This window comes from Alosa sapidissima, chromosome 8 (assembly GCF_018492685.1).
Source record: "Alosa sapidissima isolate fAloSap1 chromosome 8, fAloSap1.pri, whole genome shotgun sequence".
Lineage (NCBI taxonomy): Eukaryota > Metazoa > Chordata > Actinopteri > Clupeiformes > Clupeidae > Alosa > Alosa sapidissima.
In genome coordinates, this window is record NC_055964.1 from 32269829 (window position 1) to 32287328 (window position 17500).

Consider the following 17500-nt stretch of genomic DNA (forward strand, 5'->3'; position numbering starts at 1 on the left):
GTTCTGTCGCAGATGTTCCGCACGCTGGCGCGGGTGGAGGGTCTGCAGGTGGGCGAGGTGCGCGCCATGTGCACCGACCTGCTGCTCGCCTGCTTCATCTGCCCCGCCGTCGTCAGCCCCGAGCAGTACGGCATCATCAGCGACGCGCCCATCAACGAGGTCGCACGCTTCAACCTCATGCAGGTACGTGTGTGTGTGTGTGTGTGTGTGTGTGTGTGGCATCATCAGCGACGCGCCCATCAACAAGTTTGCATGCATGCTTGCATGCAAGGTTGCAGCCTCGTGTGTGTGTGTGTGTGTGTGTGTGTGTGTGTGTGTGTGTGGCATCATCAGCAATGCGCCCATCAACGAGGTTGCATGCATGCTTGCATGCAAGGTTGCAGCCTCGTGTGTGTGTGTGTGTGTGTGTGTGTGTGTGTGTGTGTGGCATCATCAGCAATGCGCCCATCAACGAGGTTGCATGCTTCAGCCGTATGCAGGTGTGTTCGTGTGTCATTTGTGTGTGGTGTGTGTGTGTGCATGTTCCAGAGTAGCCTCTTGTGTGTGGGTGTGTCTGGGTGGTGTGAAAGTACCTGTGTGTGTGTGTGTGTGCGTGTAGTGTGTGTGTAGTGTTTAACATGTGTAATGTGTGCTGTGGCAGGTGGGTCAGCTCCTCCAGCAGCTGGCCATGGTGGATGCAGACGATGGAGACCCCCGCAGGAAAAGCACCCTGTCCAAGTTCGACAAAGTAAGAGTCCTTGCATCACTTCAGATCGGATCTCTTGAGTCTTTAGGAGCTTGCGCAGGAAAAGCACCCTGTCCAAGTTCGGCAAAGTAAGAGTCCTTGCATCACTTCAGATCGGATCTCTTGAGTCTTTAGGAGCTTGCGCAGGAAAAGCACCCTGTCCAAGTTCGACAAAGTAAGAGTCCTTGCATCACTTCAGATCGGATCTCTCCATCCAACAAACACCAACAAAGACAGGCGCTTGGCCCACACTGACCCAACTGTTGGTGTTTTGAACAGAATTGAATTCCATTTGTGGTGGCTGGTTTGCAGAATTAAATTGAGTGCAACAGTTTTTAACAAATTAGCACAGCGTAGTATGATGCTAACCAGATTTAAGCACAATTTGGCACAATACAACCTGGAAAATCATTGTGGGGTGGTCAGTGTTGATATTGTGGTGGGCCGCCACAAATAAGTCAATTAGGGGTGTAACGGTACACAGAAGTCACGGTTCGGTTCATACCTCGGTTCGGACATCACGGTTCGGTACGAGTTCGGTACAATGGAGGGAAAAGCAAAACAAAAATGCAGAAAGCATTTTTTTTTTTATCGTGCATGTCTCAGGCTGTACCACCTAGTGTCATATAGTCTTTTCCCTGAGCTATCTGCAACAGCCTGCAGTGTGTAAGATGTAGGCTAAACAGTACAATAAGTACCCAGACTCGTGTAACTTGTAAACAAAATAAGATAATCAGCTATAAAACTGAAAATAGGCCTACAGCATCTCTTATTTCTGAAAGTGCAAATTAGATAGAATAGAATAATAATTTTTAAAAATCCACTTAAGCAAGACCTTCAACATCTGTGTTTAGTTGTGTATGGAAGGGTCTACAATTTGCCTCAATATTTTTCAGTGTGTGTACAGTAATAATCTAGCCTACTAACTGTGAAAATATCACACTATTTTGCCCTCTTTTAAAAAACGAAATTGCTCCTTTCATTTCATAAACGGACTGCAACTAGAAGTCACGTGACTGCCCTTCGACGTTAACTCACCGTAGCATGGTTTGTTTATTAGCCTAGTTAGCGTTGACACTTTCTGTTACTGTCCATGCACTTAACACTACCAGCTCCTCGTGAGAATTTACAAGTTACCCCAACATAAAGGTAATTACCAAGCGATTTACATAGCTTTCTGTCATTACGAAATCATTTAATTTAAGCCATAGGTTTTGGCCCTATTTAAATGTGTATCCAAAGGCTTGTGAAGCTAGGGTTGCCACCTGTGTCTGACAAAAATCCTGGACATTTTGACCATCCAATCGACCTTTTTGTTTGTAAGCAACGGCGCCTTTCGCACATCTAACCCAAGATAAATTCTAAGCATTCTAAGCGACAATTGTATAGTTAAAATTAGTAAGAATGATTTTTTTTGTTATTTGTTTAGTTAATTGCTTTATTTAATAGCAGACCTTTATTATTTTGTTATATGTTCAAGTTTTTAGTTGTGGACACCTGGGGGCAGTATTGAGAAAAAAGGGGGAATACATAATTAGGTTCTGCTTTTTTGCTTATGTGGAATAAAAACAAATAATGTCATTCAGTGTCCAGGATTTTTATTTTTATTTTCCTGGACAGACCATGAAAATCCTGGACAATCAGGAAAATCCTGGACAGGTGGCAACCCTATGTGAAGCACAGGGGAAGTTTTTTTTTCTTGTTTCAGTGATTGGTAGCCTATCATCTGGGTGTTGGCTTTGAATATGTGTAGCATGTTATATTTCCACTCACATACCCAACAACTGCTGAACAACGCCGACACACAGTTTCATCTTATCCACCACTCTCTCGCTCGCCTGTAACTGTAACTGAAGTTCTCAAACTTGCGATCTTAAAGAGACCAGCGGATCCTCTAACTCTTGTGGGTTGCCACCTTAGTGCTGCTATCTCTGACTGACTGACTCAACCGACTACCTGACAAAAAAAAAACATAGGCGCCAATCAGAGCTTCAGAGCTAAGGCGAGGCTACAGATTAGCGTTAGGTGTCGCTAAAGAACTCCCGTAACTCTCGTACGGTAGGCTACTTAACAGTAATTGCGCATGACATTAATTAATCCGCACATGAGTTTTATGTATTTTTATACCGTGTATTCTCCGTGTAAATTCATGCACCGAACCGTGACGCCCGTACCGTTTCGGTTCAATACGAATACATGAACTGTAATACCCCTAAAGTCAATGTATAGAAAAACTGTGTTTGTTTGGAGTTTGTTGCCGTTTGTTGGTAACCTGGCAATAGCCAGATGAATTTCGCTCCGCCTAGCTCCACTCATCCATCTGGAACCGATCCATTTAAGTGTTGCTTCAGAAGGCTGGGCCTAATCAAAAAATGCTTGCATATGATTGAATAAGCCACTTGTCCGTCATCTATTGACGTGCTACTTCAACCACTCACATCGAAGCCAACCCGTGACACTAATAACAGACTCACAGTCGCTTCTACACTATGTCACATCTATGAAACTCCCGCCCTGCGTCCTGATTGGCTAAACCATAAAGTTGGTTGGAGAAATCACTCTCAATGGAAGAGGTCCCAGATGGATGTGAGTGAAGCTAGGCGGAGCTAAGCGGAACGACATTCATCTGGCTAGGGTCAGGTTAGTTTGTTGGAGCAGTGTGCAAGCTCCTTTTGCTTTCACATTGATAACTCTCCAGTCGCCAAGACAAGAGCTCACATTGATGAATTTGATGAATATTTGTAGATCATGTTTAATTGTGCCTTCTAGGTCATGTCAATCAATGCGCTGTCTTTCTGAAGTAAAAATAATCTGCGTCAGTACTCTACTGTGTGCAGGCCTTGCGTCAGTACTCTACTGTGTGCAGGCCTTGCGTCAGTACTCTACTGTGTCCAGGCCTTGCGTCATGTCCCGCTGTGAGATGATCTGGGCTTGGCGTTAGCGATTCCTCTCAGTCTGAGTCAGACTGATACTGTTGTGGAACAATCCGTCCGTTTTCATATTGACTCTGGCTCTGCCATTGTTCCCTTTTCACTTCAGCTCTGGTGTCTTTTGCCATACTACTGTGTGTGTCCACAGAGCTGCGTGTCTTCCTTCCTGGATGTGGTGATTGGAGGGAGAGCGGTGGAGACTCCACCCATGTCATCCATGAACCTGCTGGAAGGCCTGACCAGGACCGTCGTCTACATCACTCACCACCAGCTGATGCACCTGGTAAGACGAGCACCGACCTTCGACCTTCGCACATTCATCTACTGCTTCATCCACACTTTAGCTGATTTCAATTCAATTTGATTTTATTTGTTCATACTCTGCCATAACAAATGAATATGGCTCCACCAACCTCACAATCATCAGCTGGCCTACTGCGTTGTCCACACCTCAGTCCAGCCGCTATAATAATTCCAGTCAAATCAATTTGGTTTCATTATATAATATAATATAATATATAAGTATACTCTTTTGATCCTGTGAGGGAAATTTGGTCTCTGCATTTATCCCAATCCGTGAATTAGTGAAACACACAGTGAGGTGAAGCACACACTAATCCCAGCGCAGTGAGCTGCCTGCTACAACAGCGGTGCCCGGGGAGCAGTGAGGGGTTAGGTGCCTTGCTCAAGGGCCTTGCTCACTTGCTCACTCGGGGTTCGAACCGGCAATCCTCCGGTTACAAGTCTGAAGTGCTAACCAGTAGGCCACTGCTGCCCCAATATATATAGTGTATATATACAGTCGTATAGCACATGCATAAGTCTCAAGGAGCTGTAGAGCAAGCACCAGGTTGGCTGAGGTAAGACAAAAAGGTGCAAAAACCTTGAGCAGAGTCACGGCTCGCTACCTGCAAGAGGCTGCCAGCAAGAGCAGGCAGGCTCCTGAGAAAGGCCATGTTGACACTGTTTGCGTTGCATGAGAATTTGATGAGCGTTACGGAAGGTTATATATGCAACCTTTTCGACTGGATGCAAATAAACATGCCTGTGTGGTTCCTGGGGGCTCCTGTAAAGGTCCCTGTGTAGGTGTGTCCACCGTTAGGCGCGGATTAGCTAGTGGCAAGCGGCAGGTTTCCTATTGTTCTCTATGGTTCAGCAGCGGAACGGTGGCAATGCTGGCGTAACGCTAGCGTTGAAGAAGCTGAGCGTTGAACTTGGTTCAACTTTCAAAGCGCAGCGCGAGCGTATTCAATTGACAAACCGTTTGTGTTGCTTAGGAACGAGACAAAACGTATTATGGTCTGAGCGTTGCGTTACGTTTGCCACTGCCGCTTTCCGCTGGCTAATGTGATCCTTGCTGAAAGGTCCCTGTGCAGGTGTGTCTTCCGTACCTGAGCGTAGCCACCCGTGTCCCACCTGCCTCATCTAGCCCCATGGCTCAGCAGCGCCCCTCTCATAGCTCCCGTAGAGGGGCAGGCCTAACCCGTCAGACTGGATGTGGACATCCAACACGTGCAGTCTCCGTTTACAACTTGCTGACTCGCCATAAGCTAATCTGTAGTCAGTACAGATGGGTTGGAACACTGACAAACAGGAAACGTGTCGGAATTCTGTGGAATATTCCGATTCAGCACATTTATCAAGTGTGCTGAAATTCCGTGGAATGGTAACATACTGTTGTGAAAATCAGAGTTGGAAAGTAACGAAATACATTTGCTCACGTTACTGTATTGAGTAGTTTTTCTGTGTATTTTGTATTTTTTAAGTAGTTTATAAAATCGGTATTTTAAATTTTACTTGATTACTTTTTGAGAAGTATTGTACTTCGCTACATCAAAAATCCCATCCGTTACTTAAGTAAAAAAAAAAAGTTAAGACTAACGAAAACGAAAGGGAGAGAAAAAAAATTGCGCCCTAAACCACTAGCCTAGTGATAATGATCAGCATGTAGCCTACAACAGGACATGAATCAAGCTGACGCCATGCAGTCTTTCTGAAAGAGATGGAGCTGGATCATGAGATGCATCAGATTAGCCTAACCTATGAAAGTGTATTTTCCGCTATTCCAATGGGTTGTCTCAGTTCGTTTTAGCACCAATGATTGCGGAGATATTCAAGCAAACACCATGGGATTTCGTGTTTTGACGTTTGTGCTCACCTTTCTTTGGAAAGAAGTTTATTAGCAGTTGTTTCCCCTCATTTTGATGTCTCTCTTTTTCCTGTTTTGGCCTTTGTTTTTAGTAACCTGACTTGGCTTTCTTGGAGAAAGACATTGCACCAGCAGCACAACAATTAGCGGTCCACTACTAGTGATGCTAAATAAACAAAAGATAGACTACCTTATGAATCGTGCAGGCGGACTAAACCATTTAGCTCTTTAGCAAGGGAGAGTGAGAGTGACCTTAGACAGTTTTCACTATGTTTTGTATACAAAATCCAGTCAGTCAAACTTTACATTTCATCTGACATTCATTTTTACATTTAATTTGGAAGTTAAAATATTCAGGTAAAATAAATATATGGTGGAAATAAGTATTGAACGCTTAATTTTTTTTCCAGTAATTAGCTTAAACTTCCAGTGAGTCTATTCAAAATTTTCACCACACATTATAATAACACACATATAAAAAATCCAAACATAAGAGTTTTGTGTATTAAAGTGGAATGAGACAGGAAACAAGTATTGAACGTGCCTACTGAAATTTCTTCAATACTTTGTGGAAAAGCCTTTGTTTGTAAAGACAGCTTCAAGACATTTCCTGTATGACAAAACGTATTAGTCGCAGTATCAGGTGTGATTTTGGTCTATTGTTCTAAACAGATTCCAGGGGTCCCTCTTGTGAATCCTGATCTTTAGTTCCAGATTACTTCCAGAACTGTTTAATTGAATTTAATTGAATTGGCTGCCTTCAAGTCTTTCTGGAGCTTTCTCCGAGTGGTCCTTGGCTCTTGGAATTGACTATCCTTCTGACTCCCTGGTCAGAAATATTGCGAGGAGATCCTGTGCCGGTTGAAGATGCAGTGATGTTTCTTCCACTTGGAGATAATGGCTCCCATGCTGCTTACTGGAAGATTCTGAAGTTTTGAAATGCATCTGTAACCAGTTTCATTGATATGTTTTGTAACAATAAGGTTGCAAAGGTCTTGGGAGAGCTTTTTGCTTTTATCCATCATGAAATGTTTCTTGTGTGAGACCTTGGTAATGAAAAACCTTTTTATAGCCCATCAATATGTAAGCTACTAACCAAGCGTAGCGTCTTAGCGTGTTCAATATTTTTTCCCTGTGTTATTCCACTTCATTACACATGACTCTACTTATGGAGTTGTTTGGATTTTTTATGTGTGGATTACCTGAGTTATTACTAATGCCTGATGAAGATGTTTTGCCCCCTGTATTCCACTTTTAAAGGGCCCTCTCCTCCATTGCCCTATACTTCCCACTTTCCCCCCAGTTCGACGCCCTTTAATCTGCTGAACCTTCTGCTCGTTTCCAAATATAAAAAAAACTCTCTGCAACTCAACATTGGCCTGCCTGTCTCAGCTGCCTGTGAGGGGCTTTTCAGTTGTGCTGGATTACTGTTCACTGCAAAGGATGAGTGCAACTAACTTTGAAAATAAACTACTGCTCAAACTTAAAGGAGAACTCCGGTGATTTTTCACATAGATCTCCATTTCTCAACATCCTTATCAGGCAAGTACCTCCACTCGGCGGCCATATTGCAACACTTTTTGGGCACTTATCGTGCATCTATTTCGGCAGCAATGCGTGTGCGTAAGGCTTCACGACACCAATCTTGTTCCAGCAGCGAGATCACAACAGATGATTGGCACGATGTCTTCACAGCACACCACATGATTGGCTCAATGTATTTTACAACACACCACATGATTGGCTCAATGTATTCACATGTCAACGTTTTGCCGCGGAAGGGTTGTGATATGTGTAGACAACTGCCATATTGGTGTTACAAACTAACCCCATGCATTACTATGGAGGATTTTTTGAGTGCTGTATCTCCTCATTAGAAAGTCTCTGGTAAAACTGGTTGTTCTGGTACCCCCCCCCCCCCAAAAAAAGTAACTTTTACTTAAAGTACATTTTAAATGAACTACTTTTACTTGAGTACATTTTCAGATCGGTATTTTAACTTGTACTTGAGTAATATTTCATCAAGGTATTGGTACTTTTACTTGAGTACAATATTTTCATACTTTTTCCATCTCTGGTGAAAATTCTCTTGGATGGCTGAATGTTTTCTTCTGAAATGCCATGTTCTTCTGCTAATGTTAGTCAGAGCTGTTTAGCTGGCTGCCAGCCCTGTAGGAAGCCCACTGATGATGATCACTGGCCACGTTTATATGGACAGTTTTTTTGTCAATCCGATGAAACTATTCCGATTGACAATATTGTGCTATTTGTTTACATTGGGTACTTTTCTATTCCGATCAGGTGCTCTCAAGCGCTTTAGAATCTTTGATCGGAATCGCCGTTGTTGCCTACTTTTCCTTGAGAAGATACAGCAGTCAATCTGAATGACCGTATAAATGCTGTTCGATCGGAACAGGAACGGATTACACCACCTCTTTCATTCTGATTAAAATTATTATCAGATCAGGAATTTTCATTCCGATTGAGGTTTATAGACCCTTTCAAGAGAGTTCCATTATCAGCATCATAGTTGGCCCCAAAAGGCTTCCGTTTTAACTAGGGCTGTCAAAATAACTGATTAATTTTGATTAATTAATTTGAGAAAAAAATAACTGATTAAAAAAATAGCGCAGATTAATCGATTCCGTATGACCTTTGACCCCGAGCCGTTAGTTAGTAACCATTACTGTAAAATGAAGGAGAGAGAAGAAAATGTGCTGCCTAGATCATTGATTGGAACATTTACTTTTAAAAAACGGCCTGATGGTGTTGAAAAAAATAAAGTGTTGATTAAAATAAAGTCCTCTGCAATGTCTGCAGCAAGGAATTTGCATATCACCGGAGTTTGTCAACTCTAAAGTCGCACATCAATGTTAAGAAATAGTGTTGACATTGAGAGGAGTGTTCATTTATTTTCATTGTGTCCCCTAGGTTACATCTGTGGCCTGAAATGGCTTGTATGTGAAAAAAACTTCTTCCCGAAGCACTTTTGAATTTATTTCCTCAGCATATTAGGTCATATCATAGATTATTATGGCCATTATTTGAACAGTGAAAATAATAATAAAAGCGTTTTTGAACTTTAATGTCACTAATGCTGATTATTCAATGATTCATTTGAATTTATACATTTAAAATACTTTCTCAGCAAAAATTATATATGTGTTGCCCATACCATGTGTGGGTCCGAGTGTCCACCGGTAACCCGGGTTCGAATCCGACCTGCGGTCATTTCCCGATCCCACCCCGTCTCTCTCTCCCACTTGCTTCCTGTCTCACTCTCCACTGTCCTGTCCAAATAAAGGCAAAAAAGCTCAAAAAATATATATATTTGTGATTTAGATTAATTAATCACAGAACATGTACTTAATTAGATTATTTTTTTAAATTGATTGACAGCCCTAGTTTTAACATTCCATATGTTATCTTAGCAGAGGAAGTCGATTGGGAACCAAATAGAACGTTCAAGCATTGTTTTTGTTTTTATTGTTGAAAGGGTCTACAGTAGGGGTGTAAAGATTAACAGATACGTATCGGTATCCGTTTTTAACGTGTAAGATACGGCTACATCGATATGTTAAGCCCCGTATCGGAATAAAACTGAAATGAACCGGTCGTTATATCGATTTACTTGTTACGAATCGGTTCACAACCTTTTCTGCTCGCTTAGACTCTAATTTACGTTGCAAGCAGCGCGTTCATCCCACTTCCTGTTTTGAAACTACACGTGGCACGGATTTGTGGGTAATGAAGTTCGTTTTGGGCTACACTCACTGCCCAAAGTTGTCAAAGGACTTCATTTACCCATACATCTACTGCAACTTGCACGTAAGCACGTGACAACTCGCACTCGGTCGTTTCTTTGACAGTTTTTACTCTTTTGTTTTTCAAAATCCAGCGCGAAATTAAACACTTACTATAGCATTCCTAAACGGCAACGATAGTCTGTAGAGTAGCCTTACGTTTGATGAAGGGATTTCCTTAATGTTAAAGAATAATTTGGCCCTTGCTGCTAAAACGATGCACAAATTATTATTATTATTATTATTTTCTTCATATTCACTCAGACTTGGAACAAAATAGGCCCAGTTCATTGATATGTAGGCTAGGCCTATTTTGTTCTTGTAGGCTATCTGAGAAAAGGCCAAGATTGTCTTAAGCGCTGTTTTATTTTATTTCGGTATTGTCTTACCTCAACAATAGGCTACAGCTCCTTGAAACAATCAGATATAACTCTATAAAATCTATGAAGTCTATAAAAATGTATTTTTATGTTGTATTTTTGCTGCTGTGTTTGACTGAAATCACTGTGATGTTTTTGTACTCACATTTTTTTGCCTAATTGACATGACCATGATAATTGATAATATAAAATGAATGTGCACCTTAAGCAAATGATAAAAAATCTTTCAGAATGCTTTCCATTCTTCAACTGCATCGAACTGCATCGAATCGTACTGAATCGTTTTTTATGAACATGTATCTTTTCTTGTATCGAATCGTGCCCATGTATCTAGATGTGAATCGTATCGTCTTTTACATGAGAGATTCACACCCCTAGTCTACAGCATATGACAATTTGTATATCCGTTATTCCGTTTCTAATCGGAATAGAAATGTGCATGTAAACATGGCTACTGACTTCTCTCTGAGCTCACTTCATGATGAGCGCCCAACTGCAGAAGGAAGTGAATCTGAGGTGCAGTCAATGGAACACTGTTCACTTACTCAAACTCCATTCTGTAGAACCACCTGGAACACTGTTCACTTACTCAAACTCCATTCTGTAGAACCACCTGGAACACTGTTCACTTACTCAGGTGAAGTATCCAGATGTGGTGCCTTGTGCTACCTACCCAGGTGTTGGTGTTCTGATGTCTTATCTCCTCACCTGTGTGTTCTGCTCCAGGTGGACTTTGTGCGGAATGTGACGGCTGGCGATCAGCTCCGAGAGGAAGACCACCTGGCCCTGGAGACCCTGTTGGCCAACGTCCCACAATCCCGTGCGGTGAAGAGCAACAGCCTGGAGCTCACACCCTCCAACACGCCCCAGCTCTCACCCGCCACCACCCCCGCCAACAAGAAGAATCGCCTGCCCATAGGTACCCATCTCCTCTTATAGATACCCTCCTCTGCCAATAGGTACCCATCTCCTCTTATAGATACCCTCCTCTGCCCATAGGTACCCATATCCCCTTATAGATACCCTCCTCTGCCCATAGGTACCCATCTCCTCTTATAGATACCCTCCTCTGCCCATAGGTACCCATCTCCTCTTATAGATACCCTCCTCTGCCCATAGGTACCCATCTCCCCTTATAGATACCCTCCTCTGCCAATAGGTACCCATCTCCTCTTATAGATACCATCTCCTCTTATAGATACCCTCCTCTGCCAATAGGTACCCATCTCCTCTTATAGGTACCCATCTCCTCTTATAGATACCCTCCTCTGCCAATAGGTACCCATCTCCTCTTATAGATACCATCTCCTCTTATAGATACCCTCCTCTGCCAATAGGTACCCATCTCCTCTTATAGATACCCTCCTCTGCCAATAGGTACCTATATGCCCACACAGATACATAGGTACCCATCTCCTCTTATAGATACCCTCCTCTGCCAATAGGTACCCATCTCCTCTTATAGATACCCTCCTCTGCCCACACAGATACATAGGTACCCATCTCCTCTTATAGATACCCTCCTCTGTCCATAGGTACCTATATGCCCACACAGATACATAGGTACCCATCTCCTCTTATAGATACCCTCCTCTGCCAATAGGTACCCATCTCCTCTTATAGATACCCTCCTCTGCCCACACAGATACATAGGTACCCATCTCCTCTTATAGATACCCTCCTCTGTCCATAGGTACCTATATGCCCACACAGATACATAGGTACCCATCTCACACAAATACCCCAACCCTGTCTAGTATACCCCTCTGCCAATAGGTATTCCTCCTCCTCTCCCAGAGAGCTTCTCTGGGCATGTAGATATCCAGAGAAAGCCATCTTTGCCCACATGTTCTCCCTGACTTGCCACCTCTTTGCCCACATGTTCTCCCTGACTGGTCACCTGTGAAAACTGGCAAAAACTGTGAGCACATTTATGGTCTGGAAGATGGCTAATTTTCTACCCATGAGCAGAGTGATGGCCCTTATGATGGTTCATGGGCGCCCAAACAAACACTCACTCGCTCTCGCTCTCGCTCACGCTCACACACATGCACACACACGTATTTGTAAAGAGGACAGGACTACTGCATTCTGACTGCATCAATGTGATTCTGAACAGCAGAACTTCAACGGCATAAGTAATGTGTTTTAAATGAAAAACGCTGAAACTTTTAAGGAGTGAAAGTTTAGGACTTTTGGTCTTTTAATTGAGTGTATTGTTTTCTTTAAAAGCCATCTAAGCATCGCCCTGATGGATGGGGCGAGTTTAGCTGTGGGCTCGGAGAGGGGGAGAGGGGGGGGGGATAATAAGGCTCTCTGTTTGATTTAAGGCCAATTACAGCAATAGTTAAGAGCCACTATTACAACAATGACAACCAATTATAGCAAGTATAAATGAACCTGCTGCTGTTGCAATTATCCAGCTGCATTTAGTGAAGTGTCTGAGTCACAGCTAGAAAAACAGGCTTAAATGAGACTCATTCACTTGCGGTGACCTTCCAAACACTCCTCTGGGAGCCTTCCTGTCATCAGGACGGGCTTTCTGGAACTTTCTATTCAAATGGAATAATGGCCTTCAATTCGCAGCGTACCCACCTGGCAATTTGCATTGAAAATACAATCAGACACAATATGGGGGCACGTGCTTGCTGCCGTTGTACTCATCTCAATGGTCACGGCCAAGAGAGAGACAGAGCCTTTAAATCTGATTAATAGTTACGGACAGGAAAGGGCGCCTTTAAGTCTGATTTAATAGTGTATCTGTGAAGTGATCAGACTGGACAGCTAGTGGAAGAGCTGCATGATGGCCAGGATGTGTGTATGTGTGTGTGTGTTGTGTTGTGTGTTGTGTCAACTAACTGCATGCCCCTGGGAAATAATGATCAGTGTGTGTTTAGCTTGGGTCAAAGGTCAGCCATGAAAGCCTTTTTGTCCTCCTCACTCACTTCTTCCCCTGGTTACCATGACGATTGACATCTTAAACGATGATCTCGTTCCCCCTGGTTACTGTTGCACAGCAGCAGCATTGGCAGCATCAGCATCAGGGACTGTTTCTTGACCTGCTCTTTTTTTCTTCTTTCATCTGCCGCTCTTCTTCTCTCCGTCCTTTCTCTGCACCCTCTTTCCTCCTCCTTTTTCTGTCTCCTTCATTCTCTCTTTTTTTCTTTCTTCCTTTTGGTTTTCTATTCTCTTCCTCTGGTCCTGTCTCTCTCCTTCTCGCTCCTCTCTCTTTATCCCCCTCTCTCTCTCTTTCACTCGATCCCTCTCTCTTCCTCCATCCCTATCTCCTCTTCATCCCTCTCTTCTTTTCATCCCTCTCTCCTCTTCATCCCTCTCTCCTCTCTCTTCATCCCTCTCTCTCCTCTTCATCCCTCTCTCCTCTCTTCATCCCTCTCATCTCTCTTCATCCCTCTCTCCTCTCTCTGGCTGTGTGTGCGCGGCCTTCAGGACAGCAGCTGGCTGCCATCACCTGCTGGGAAGCCTCCAGCACCGCCCTCTCTGCACATATACCCCTAGTCACCCCGTTTGGTGGGTAACACACACACACACACACACACACACACACACACACACACACACACACACACACACACACACACCTCTTCATCATTATACTAGTGGCTGTCCTCGCTAGTTTGTGTTCCCACCTGTCTGTCTACCTGCCTGCCTGCCTGCCTGCTCTGTGTTCTGTAGACATTGCTTGTGTGTGTGTGTGTGCGTGTGCGTGTGCGTGTGCGCGCGCGCCAATTGTAGTGTGTGCGCTTTTTGGCCTCCCATCGTCCAAACTGTGTGTTGAGTTTTAACATTGCTTCCTAGTGCTTCATATTCAGTGTGTGTGTGTGTGTGTGACCATGTTCACTAAACTGCTGCAGCCATCTCCTGCAGCCTCAGCAGTAACCACGGTAACCCTGCATCCTCTCCCCCCCAGCAGGCTCTCGCAGCCGCAGCCGTACCAACATCGCCCAGGAGGGGGAGCCAGAGGCCAGCTCCCAGGAGTCCCTGCAGGAGGTGGCGCCCGAGGAGGTGCTCGTCATCTCGCTGGGCACCACCCCCCAGACCATCCCCGGCATGATGTCAGAGAACGAGGTGAGCTGCGATTGGCTAGCACCGTGGTGCTGGGAGGCATCTCTAGTTTTTCCTTCTTTTTTTCTTAAAACTGTTGATGTGTGGGTTAACATTTCCGTCTGATCCGTGTGTGTGTGTGTGTGTGTGTGTGTGTGTGTGTTCTCAGGTCCTCTCCCTGCAGATGTCTGACAGTGCAGCAGGGGACGCTCCAGCAGACGAGGCGAAGCTCCACGGCAAACCTGATAAAACACTCCGCTTCTCCCTCTGCAGCGACAACCTGGAGGGCATCTCGGAGGGTACACACACACATTTACATACACACACACACACACACACACACACATTTACATACACACACACACACACACACACACACACACACATTTACATACACACACACACACACACACACACATTTACATACATACACACACACACATTTACATACACACACACACACACACATTTACATACACACACACACACAAACTTGGATAGGACACAAGCAGTAAGCAGTCCTCAGCAGGAATGGGGTTGGCAGAGACAGCAGAGGAGTTTCCCCACTGGTTGCGCGTGTGTGTGTGTGTGTGTGTGTGTGTGTTAAAAAGATGCCTCAATGTAGAAACGTCTAACCTAACCTAAAGGCCTGGCTTGCAGTTGTACAGTGGTCCATATTAGTGCATCTCCACAGTAAAGCCCTGCTGCTGGATATGGCAGTCAGCAGTGCCACCCAGCCACAGTGTTTGGGCTGGGAACAGAACACTGCAGTGCCACCCAGCCACAGTGTTTGGGCTGGGAACAGAACACTGCAGTTATAGGTGGAGAGAGGCCTTATAGTTGCAATACTTTCTCAGACAATATATTGTCACAACAAAAAATAATTATCGTGACAGGCCTACTCACATTCGTGTGTGTGTGTGTGTGTGTGTGTGAGAGAGTGTGTCATGAGCTCTATTGTTAGGCTGGTCTCCCATGTGGTGAATGTAGTTTTTAGTAAGTTTTTCCTTACTTCCTTTAAAGTAACAGACCCCTGTGTACATCACAGCTGTTCAGTATGTGTGGTGGATGGACTGGCATGTTTTTAATGCATATTGAAGTGCTGTGTGTGTGTGTGTGTGTGTGCGCGCAGGTCCATCTAATCGCTCTAATTCGGTATCTTCTCTGGACCTGGAGGGGGAGTCCGTCTCTGAACTGGGGGCCGGACCATCTGGCAGTAACGGCGTCGAGGCCCTACAACTACTGGAACACGAGCAAGGTGAGTGTGTGTGTGTGTGTGTCTGGAGCACGAGCAGGGTGTGTGTGTGTGTCTGGGTGTTTGGAGCACGAGGAGGGTGAGTGTGTGTGTCTGGGTGTTTGGAGCATGAGGAGGTTGAGTGGGTGTCTGGGTGTTCGGAGCACGAGGAGGTTGAGTGGGTGTCTGGGTGTTTGGAGCACGAGGAGGGTGAGTGTGTGTGTGTGTATGTGTGTCTGGGTGTTTGGAGCAAAAGCAGGGTGGGTGAGTGTGTGTGTGTGTGTGTGTGTGTGTTTGGAGCACGAGCAGGGTGTGTGTGTGTGTGTGTGTGTGTGTGTGTGTGTGTCTGGGTGTTTGGAGCACGAGGAGGGTGAGTGTGTGTCTGGGTGCTTGGAGCACGAGCAGGGTGAGTGTGTGTGTCTGGGTGTTTGGAGCACGAGCAGGGTGAGTGAGTGTGTGTGTGTCTGGGTGTTTGGAGCACGAGCAGTGTGTGTGTGTGTGTGTGTGTGTGTGTGTGTTTGTTTGGGTGTTTGTATGAGTGAATGAAAGTGTGTGGACATAAGTATGTAAGAAATTGTGTGTGTTTTTTCGTGTGTGTGTGTGAGCGAGAGAGTATTTACTTGTGTGTGTGTGAGAGAGTTTACATGTGTGTGTGTTGAATGTCTTTGTCTCTCCTTCAGCCACCACTCAGGATAACCTGGACGATAAGCTGCGTAAGTTTGAGATCCGGGACATGATGGGTCTGACGGACGACAGGGACATCTCTGAGACGGTCAGCGAGACGTGGAGCACGGATGTGCTGGGCAGCGACTTCGACCCCAACATGGACGAGGACCGGCTGCAGGAGATCGCCGGTGAGTCCTCCACCTTCCCATAATGCACCTCACTGCAGCACTCTACACTTCCTGTCAAGAGTGAAGTGGATAGAGTTGTCCCCGACCCCAACGCATCCTGACTCTGTCCGACTAGTATAAGTATATAAACTATTGATCCTGTGAGGAAATTTGGTCTCTGCATTTATCCCAATCCGTGAATTAGTGAAACACACTCAGCACACAGTGAACACACAGTGAGGTGAAGCACACACTAATCCCGGCGCAGTGAGCTGCCTGCAACAGCGGCGCTCGGGGAGCAGTGAGGTGTTAGGTGCCTTGCTCAAGGGCACTTCAGCCGTGCCTACTGGTCAGGATTCGAACCAGCAACCCTCCGGTTACAAGTCCGAAGCCCTAAACAGTACGCCACGACTGCCCCTAATAGAGACATGTGAAAGTCCTGATGGTCAGTGGATGGAAATGAAAATGTTCCAGTTCATCATAAATCATAACGACTGAGAGGCTTAAAGCACAGCTGATTCCTGATTTTGTCATGCTAATTTCGTTTTTTAATAACTCATAAATCTGGAGCGAATGCGTTGTTTCCGGAACATTTCCGGAATGCGTTCTGTATGCCTTTGGTGGCTATCTGTGTTGCCAGGTAACTCAGTAGTGTGGTGTTGCCGTGCAAATCTGATTATTTCATCATCAACTACTTCTCACAGAGTTCTTTGAATGAATGAATTTGGGAGTTGGTAAATCATTCCATTCTTGGCCACTGGAGGGCCTCTGTGTCCAACTAGACAAGAGAGATGAGGTCAGCTGCTGAATGCTGCCACCATGTGGTGGCTGGTGGGAATACCACTCCTCAGAATGGACACAAAGAAACCAGATCGCTCATCTCCCTTACCATATCAGTAGTCTGTCTCTTGTTGACTTTGTTGTTATTGAGCAAGAGAGCATTCAGCTGTGCTCATGTAGCAAGATGACACACCCAGCCCAAGTATGTCCCGCCCTGTTACTTAGGCATATATGACCGCAGATAGGATTGTCTGAAATCAAAACATATATTTCCTAATCTGAGGCCAACCCAAAACCTCTGCAGTCTCATCTCCTGTGCCTGCACCTGCTCCATTACATTAAACCATCTCGTCTCTCTCCATAGATCTGTTTCCATGTTCTCTCTCTCTCTCCCCTCCTCTCTCTCTCCCTCCCTCCCTCTCTCTCTCTCTCTCTCTCTCTCTCTCCCTCCCTCTCTCTCTCCCTCCCTCCCTCCCTCCCTCTCTCTCTCTCTCTCTCTCCCTCCCTCTCTCTCTCTCTCTCTCTCTCTCTCTCTCCCTCCCTCTCTCTTCTCTCTCTATCTCTCTCTCTTTCCCTCCCTCCCTCTCTGTCTGTCTCTTCTCTCT

The 17500-nt window shown here is 45.0% G+C and overlaps 1 protein-coding gene across 1 annotated transcript in view; it reads left to right on the top strand.

Annotated features, from left to right (window-relative positions):
- The window catches only part of gapvd1 (GTPase activating protein and VPS9 domains 1), a 61443-nt gene that overhangs the window by 19615 nt on the left and 24328 nt on the right, over positions 1-17500 (top strand). Inside the window, 8 exon segments of the mRNA XM_042102381.1 lie at positions 1-183; positions 641-727; positions 3803-3937; positions 10713-10905; positions 13918-14072; positions 14218-14347; positions 15181-15306; positions 15963-16136. The exon segment at positions 1-183 is cut by the window's left edge and continues 46 nt beyond it. Of these exon segments, the coding sequence (XP_041958315.1) occupies positions 1-183; positions 641-727; positions 3803-3937; positions 10713-10905; positions 13918-14072; positions 14218-14347; positions 15181-15306; positions 15963-16136 (1183 nt within the window).